Below are 7,705 nucleotides of genomic sequence, written 5' to 3' on the forward strand. Positions count from 1 at the left end.
TTTTATACATTGGGCTGGGGCAGAGGGGGGCTGTGGTCTCAGGCAGGGGAAGGTCTCGCTCTTCTCCCACACACAAAGGCGGGGAGGGGGGCTGCCCCAGGACAGTCCAGCAAAGCCGCGGCCTGGCAGAGGCAGCTCTGGGCTGGCCCGGGCTCAGCACAGCTCCTGCTGTTCGACCCGCCTAAGGCTGGGCTGGGCCAGGCCCTTTGCTGCCCGGGAGCCAGCAGGCTGAGTGGTCGGCCCCGGGGTGCCATGTGGCACTGCACCAGCATGGGCAGGTGGCTCTGGGCTGCCGTGGGATCAGTGCCAGCGGCTGGAAGTGAGAGGCACAGGGAGTCCTTCACGCTGGCCGAGGGGCTAAGGGGGGCCCTGGGGCGTGTTCGCACAGGGCACTGAACGAACAGCAGCGCTGGCTGGGGCGCAGAGTGCAGGGCAGCCCCTGGCGCAGGAGGCTGGGGAGGGGACGTAGCTTGCCATGGACTTTGAAAGCAGCCCAAACCCCAGCGAGCTGGGAGCGCCCCCACAGCCCTGGCTTGCGGCTGGCTGCGCTAACCGCAGTGCGCTGGGCTATCCTGCTGGCAGCCAGCCCAGAACCGGCAGCCGCCCCCCGCCCCCCCCATCCAGGAAGCAGCGAGTGAGTGATGGGGCAAGTCAGATGCTGCCGGAAAGGGACAGCAGCTAATTTTAGCAGGAATGCTGGGGCCAGGGGAGGGGAAGGAGCCTGGGAAGGTTTCTCCAGACGACAGCTCCCACAAGGCAGGGGGAGGCTTGGGCTCTGGACCAAGGTGATGGGGGGGGGGGGGGGGAGGCAGGTGCAGCTGCTGGGTTGGGGCTCCTAGGTGCCCTGGGGCATCTGCCTGCCAGGGGCACAGGCTCTAATGCCTGGACCCTCACTGCTCCTTGCACCTACTGCCCTCGTGGCTGCTCCAAGGGGTTCTTGCAGCCAGGGAAACTGAGGTGCAGAGAGGGGGGCTGTTGACCCAAGCTGCACAGCAGCTGGGGTGCAGGGACAGGGATGGAGGCCTGCCAGGGCTGGCCTTACCATGAGGAGAACTGAGGCGGCAGCCGCCTCAGGTGCTAGACTGTGTGTGTATGTGGGGGCGCCCCTAGGACCCAGAATGGAGACCTTTCAAAGTTTTGGCCCAAGCGAGGGGGGAAGGGGGTGTCACTTGAGCTCCCCACCTCAGGTGCCAAAATGTTGTGGGCTAGCCCTGAGGCCTGCCCCCTCGGCCCTGCTCAGTGCCGGCCCTGCCCGCCTGGCTGCTGTTGCAGGGCAGTGGCCGTGCTGGGTTCCACCTCGCCATCAGCCAGGTCTCTCTCTCTCTTCTTTCTCCCCCCCCCCCCCCCCCACTCCCAGCCCACTCAGGCCTGGGTGCTGCCCTGCATTGACTCTGTGCTGGGTGAATCCTGGGGGGGCTGGAACCTGTCTCTGGAGCGCAGGGCTCTCTGCTCTCTTCGGCGTACTCGGAGGACCAGGCTGCTCCCAGCGGGCAGAGCTGAGCTCCGGGCTGCGGCGCTGCCCTGAGGAGAATAGCCAGGGGCCGGAAGGGAGGCTAGCCCCAGATGCCGCAAGAGACCACGCTGCTTTGAGGAAGGGTCCATACCGTTTATAAAAGCACATTTCAGGGCCAGAGTGCTCTGACGTGGTAGCCTTGAGCTCTACCTACGTTGTGCTACCCACACTGCCCTGGGGGCACTCCAGAGACGGGCCCCACGCTGGCCAGACCCTCCTTTGGCTGGAGCCAGGCATTGCATGCTGCTGTGGGGCTCCCCCACGCTCCTAGGCACAAGCCCCAGTGCCCCTGGCCCAGGCAGAGATGGCCAAATGCTCTGACCGTATTGCCACAATTAACGTCCTTTGCAAACCCCGAAGTGAGAGGTCAGGCTTGGTCTAACCCCCCCGCGCTCTGGGAACAGGCTCTAGGGGGCAGGCTGGCCGGGCACCTACCAAGCTGGCTGCAATGACAGCGTGGGCCTCCCAGTCAGATCAGGGTGCTGTGGCGGTGCTGCCCAGGGAAGCACCAGTAACCGACCTCACCCACCCTGCTGAGCAGCCAAGGGGCTGGTTTGGGGCCAGGCTCCAACCTGGAGCGGGTGGGGGCAGCACTGCCCCGACTTCCCTTCCTGGAGCTCCCCAGGGAGTGGCTACGAGGTGGGCAGAGGGAATCGTACCAACTGCTCAAGGTGCAGCAATGTCCCTGCGCTGCACGGTACCACCCCAGTGTCCAAGAGCAACACCCCGCCCTGGCCCTTGCCCCTCGGCTGGAGGGGAGACACAGCCCATGGAGAGGATCCCTGCTGCCCTGGGGGTGAAGTGGTGGTGGGGGGTCTCGCTCTCGCTCTCTGCCTCCAGCAGCCCCCACCCCCTGTCGCTGGCCCAAGAAAGCCCAGCTGCATTGCCAGGGCCTAGCACAGACAGGGTCCCCAGAGTGTAAGAGTCACGGTCCTGGGCCCAAACCCCTGCCCATGTTCCTCCCTTCCTATAGTACCGGAGCTAGACACAGTCAGCACCAGCAGCAGCTCAGCACCACCCTCCCTGCAGCTGCTGGCCCCCTGGCTCCTTTCACGCCCTCAGCCAGGAGCCCATGCTCAGCCAGTGGCCAAGAGGAGTGGCTGGTGCCCTGGGGGGCGTGGCGGCTCACCACCATGAGCTCTGGGGCTTGCCTGCCTGAGGGGTTGGCAGTGGGCTGGACTGCTGGGCCAGACATGTGCATGGGCCTAGCAGGCACCTGTCAGTGCTAGGAAAGGGGTCCAGCCACAGGCCCATGGGGTCAGCAGGGTTCCCTTCTCCTGCAAGGGCTGGGACTGCCCCCATGGGCACAGAGCCCTTCGGACTGGCTATGCAGGACTATGCTGCCCTAGGCCACCTGCAGCGCCACCCGCTCGTGCAGGAATGCAAAGCCAGTCACTGCACAGCCAACGGGCAGCCCATCCCCATGCCGGCCGCCGGAGCCGTGGGCACGGCTGGGCAGCTGAACCGAGCTGGGAGGATTGAGCTGGGACTGGTGCATGGGAGTTTTACTAGTTTACTGTCTGCATTATTACGACATGGGGATGGGAAATAAGGGGGTGACTTCACTGGGGGATGATACTTGAGGGCCAGCACGTAAAGGCTGGCGACTGCCCTCTGTAACCTGAGCCCAGGAGAGGGTTGGCAGTTCCCTGCCCGGGAAACTGGACAAAGGCTGGAGGAGGAGCCGGGGGGTGAGCCGGCTGCAGGGAGTTTCAGTTTGGAGATGGCTGGGGAGATTGGGCGAGGCCCAGAACGTGGGTCTGGGCTCCCCACACCCAAGATGGCCCTGACTGAGGGGTCCTGTTCTCTGTACCTACAAGCTCTGTTCCTGTCGTCTAATAAACCTTCTCTTTTACTGGCTGGCTGAGAGTCACGGTGAATCGCAGGAAGTGGGGGGTGCAGGGCCCTGACTCCTCCACACTCTTTGACATGAGCACCCCAGGAACTACTGCTAACAGACCGATAACTATCGCGTTGCCCCTAGCCTTTAAGCTCGACCTTACCTAGCACTCTGCACTACGTGGGGGCTGGACCAGGGGGACCCATTAGCCTGGCATTGTCCCTCCAACACCAGCCAGTACCAGGTGTTTCAGAGGAAGGGACGAAGCCACCCATGGTGGCCAGTTCTGGGAGTGTCCGTCCATGAGCCCCAGTCCATCCATGCCCCAGCAGGACCCTTCCAGGGGCTGGGCTTCCCGGGTACTCAGTTCTCTCCTTGCTGCCGTCCCATGCACTTGGTTCGCTGAGGGCGGGAAGCCAGCCTGGCAGGGCCTGCACCGTGTCCCTGATCAGGTGGGGTCAGGGAGCTCCTGCAGGAAAGGGGGGGCTCCCCATCACCAGGGGTGAGAGCGACGCTTCCGGCACCGTTAGCGGGGCCCTGCGCAGTCAGTTAACGAGAGCAGCGCCTCGAGGAGCTTGCTGCTCGGCAGAGCCTGGCTCCGCCAGTAACAAACGCCATGCGCAGCTGGCGCCAGCTAACGGGGCATTTCAGGGGGCCAAGCCCCGCCCAGCTCGCACACAGACACGGTGCCCAGGGGCTGTGCAAAGGGCTGGGGAACATCTCCAGACTCACAGGCACTCCTGGAAAGGGTGCCCAAGAGCAGGGCGTGCAGGGGGCCCTCCTACCAGGGCCCCACGTGGCCGGGGGGCTGCCATCACAGTTGAGCTCAGGGAGCTGGGCAGCCAGGCCCCGTGCCCGCAGTCAGTAGTAGTGCACTCTGCCCACGGTGCCCGTGCCCAGGATGTCCGGCTGGCCGTTGCGCCAGATCTCCCGGATGATGCGCTCCCGTTCCTCCAGCCGCTGGGCCCGCTCGAGCTCCTCCGCCGAGGCAAAGACGTTGACAGTCAAGGTGCCATCTGCCGGGCTGTGGTTCTCGAGGGGGATCTCGGTGATGGGCAGCGGGGACTCCGTCGCCACGTTGTCAACCGTGTCCTCCTCCTCCTCCTCCTCCTCCTCTTCCTCGCTGACGTCCCGGAGGCTCCTCCTGGGCTTGGCAGGGAGGCTGCGGGTGTGCGGCCGGCAGGAGATGCGGATCACCAGCAAGCAGAGGGTTAACACCAAGCCGAAGCAGACGCCCAGGACAAAATAGAGGCCAAAACTCTCAGGATTGTCTGGCACGGAAACAAAGGGGAGGGGCTTGAGAGACAAGACCTGTCATGCTGGGCACCCATGCCCAGCCAGAGGGCAGCCAGCCCGTGGGCTCTCCCTGGGCGGTTGGTGCCTGCCAAGCCCGGAGTTCCCAGCGCTCCCATGGCCCTGTGCAGCTGCCCAAACTGAGAAGGGGGGGGGGCTAAACACCTGCCCTGCTCCCCCCTCCCATCTGCCCCAGGAGCAGCCAGTGCCCAAGTGGTCTGCACATCCCCCCTGCCCCCAGACACCCACCTCGGATGTGGGCATAGGCGGCCATGCTGTTGCTCAGCAGCTCCATCTCCCGCTTGCGTGTCTCCATGGTGGCCAGGCCGAAGGGCGACGTGCTCGCAGCACCTAGGAGACGGGGGCTTGAAATGGGGCTGCCCAGGCACCGCCCCTCTGCCCCTGCTCCAGCCCCTCAGCCCTCCCTGCTGCTGGCTGGGGAGGGCCATGGCTGTTTCCGAGGGGCAGATCCACCCAAGGTCTGGGCCTGGTGAGGCCGGCCGCCGGCACTGGCTTAATCGGCCCCCTGCGAGGGCCAGGCACTGTAATGCCCTTGGGGGTCCTGCGATCGCTCCTCACGGGAGGCAGGTGGCCGTCCTGGATCAGGGGCGCCTTGCGCCAGTCGTGCCCTGCCAAGCCAGAGCTATTGGCGTGTATGCGCCAGGCCACGCCAGGCACCAGCTCACTGCTGCATTTTAGAGCCCAGCGAACAGCCGCCCCCGTCCCCGGGGGGGGGGGGGGGGGATTTCTGGGTTTTTAACATGATGCCACACACCGCAGGAGTTCGGGTCATGTCCCAGCCTGGGGCTGAGAGCTGCCACGCAGGGCTGTAGTTGGCACGGCTGCTGCCCACCCGTTAGCTGGGTGCTGGCGCCCTGAACCCAGCCCACTGCCCTCTGCAGCTGGTTGCTCGGGGGGGGGGGGGGGGGCTTGTATTTCTCTCTTGGGTTTCAAATGGAGCCTGCAGCCCCACAACCCCCAGCCCCAGGGAACACGCGAAGGCAGTGCCCCGCAGGGGCTGAGCCGGCCCCAGGGTTCGCTCAGTCACTGTGGGACTAAGCACCACCAGAACCAGCCCGTGACAGTCAGCCCAGCTCTTCCCAGCAGACACCGCCAGGGATGCCTTTCCCCACGACGCTGCCCAGGGCTCTGGGTGCAGGCCCCTCCCGACAGGGCGTGCCAGGGGGCCACTGCCCCAGAGAGGAGTGTAATCAGCGCTATCCTGGGACACTAACTAACCCTCACACCGTGCTTTACAGCTGCCCAGGGCCTTCCCTGAGCCCTGGGCCAACAATGGGGAAACCGAGGCACGGAAGGGGAAAGTGACTAGCTCAAGCGTAGAGCCCGGAAATGGAAACCTAGCAGCTCCCTGCTTTGTGCTCAGGCCACGGGCTGGCCTAGTTTCCTAGTACGGGCGGCAGCAGGGCAGGCAGGCGTGGGGATGGTTGGTGGCCTTTGCGCAGAGGTGGGTGGGGAGCGGGAGGGATTCTGCCCAGCGTGGGGGTAATCAACGATTACCAGGGCGACTTAGCCAGCCCACCACTGCCGGCACCCAAAGGCCCCAAGAGCTGGAGGCTCCTTGGCGCACACAGCCATGGGGGGGGGGAGCGAGGCGCGGGCGTGGGGGGAGTCCTTACCGGCTCGGGACACCAGGCCCTGCTGGAGGAGCTGCAGCAGAGTTCGGAGCCTGCCCCCTTTTTTATTGCCTGGGGGGAGGGGCTGAGCTGCCCATTATGTCCGTGCAGCTGCACACCAGGCATCTGGAGCAACCCGCTGGGCAGGGGGATTAGCCAGGCCGCTGTGCCGCGAACGGGAGCCCCCGCCACCAGGCAGGGGCCAGGGTGCTCGGGGTAGCGCTTCCCCTCCCCCCGGGATCCAGGCCCCCTGCAGACGGTGCCCCCGGCACAGCCCCACCAGAGCCCGGCCCCTGGTGCGAGGGACAGTGCCGGCTGGGGAGCCGAGCAGGGCTCCCTCGCTGGGGAGCCGGGAAGTGGCAGGACACACCGACAAGCCGGGCGTATATGGGGGACGTGGGAAGCCAGGACCCCAGTGAGCGCAGGAGCTCCCTGGCTCGCCCGGGTCCCTGCCCATCTCGTCTGAGCCGCTGGGCTCGGCCGTCAGCAGCAGAGCCACCCCCCCAGGGGCGGGTTTGGAGCGGAAGCACCTGGCTCCCTGCGTGACCCTGATGGCACCGTCCTGCCGTTCCCGCCCCTGCCCACAGGCCCCAAAGGGCAGCTGGTGTCAAGGAAGAGGCAGGCGCTGAAGCCAAACCCATTGCAGCTGGAGGGGGAGCCAGCGGGCGGGGCTGGAAATCCAGAGCAGACACTGAGCCCAGAGGCTGCCGGGCCTCTGACTCCAGAGGGAGGGGAAAGCCCAGCAGGAGCCCCAGCAGCTGCCCTTGCCACCATTGGAAGCTGCCCAGAGGCCAGAGACAGCTACTACGTAGGGCCCAGGTTCCCATGCGAGGCACCTCTCGGTGCACCCCTTCCCCAGGGGAAACACTCCAGACCCCCAGCAATCCCCCACCCCCCAGCCTAGTGAGAGCATATTCCAGCCCCCCAGGGCCCATCATCTCCAGGCCTGCAGCCCTGACGGAGGAGGCAGCTAACGGGCACACCCCCAGTTCAGGAAACGGGAGGGTGAAAGGAATGGCCCTCTGGGTGTGTGCCCCACGCAGCGATGGCTCCAGCCCAGCGCCCCCAGACCTGGGAGTGCTCCAGGCAGGATCTGAGCTCAGCCCCAGGATGTGAAAGGACAGCACCCAGCCCGGGCAGCCCCTCTGTGGGGTGGCTATGCGAGGAAAACACTCCGTGACATGCTCACCTAAGAAGGGCTTCGAAAGGACAGGGATCGGCTCCATGCCAGTGTACGGAGCCTGCAAACATCCCCTTCGCCCTAGCCCGGGGACAGGCGAGTGACCCTCCCAGGTCACACAGGGGACAGTGAGGCACAAAGCACAGCGGTGATATGACCAAAGTCAATGGCAGAAACGGAAGTGAGAAGGCCTGGCTCCCAGCCCCATCTGCTCTCACTGCTTGACACCACTCCACCCTCAGAGC

At 65.6% G+C, this 7,705-nt stretch overlaps 1 protein-coding gene across 2 annotated transcripts in view; it reads right to left on the reverse strand.

Annotated features, from left to right (window-relative positions):
* Positions 1 to 3,364: 3,364 nt before the first annotated feature.
* EVA1B (eva-1 homolog B) overlaps positions 3,365 to 7,705 on the reverse strand; it is an 11,519-nt gene continuing 7,178 nt past the window's right edge. For both annotated transcript variants that reach the window (XM_026657077.1, XM_026657078.2), the window contains exons 2-3: positions 4,896 to 4,997; positions 3,365 to 4,624 (exon numbers count right to left, since the gene is read on the reverse strand). In XM_026657077.1, the coding sequence (XP_026512862.1) occupies positions 4,215 to 4,624; positions 4,896 to 4,962 (477 nt within the window). In that variant the 5' untranslated portion in view covers positions 4,963 to 4,997 and the 3' untranslated portion in view covers positions 3,365 to 4,214. The remainder of the gene's footprint in view (positions 4,625 to 4,895; positions 4,998 to 7,705) is intronic.

This window comes from Terrapene carolina, unplaced genomic scaffold (assembly GCF_002925995.2).
Source record: "Terrapene carolina triunguis isolate 2854851 unplaced genomic scaffold, T_m_triunguis-2.0 Scaffold236, whole genome shotgun sequence".
In the NCBI taxonomy this organism is placed as follows: Eukaryota; Metazoa; Chordata; order Testudines; family Emydidae; genus Terrapene; species Terrapene triunguis.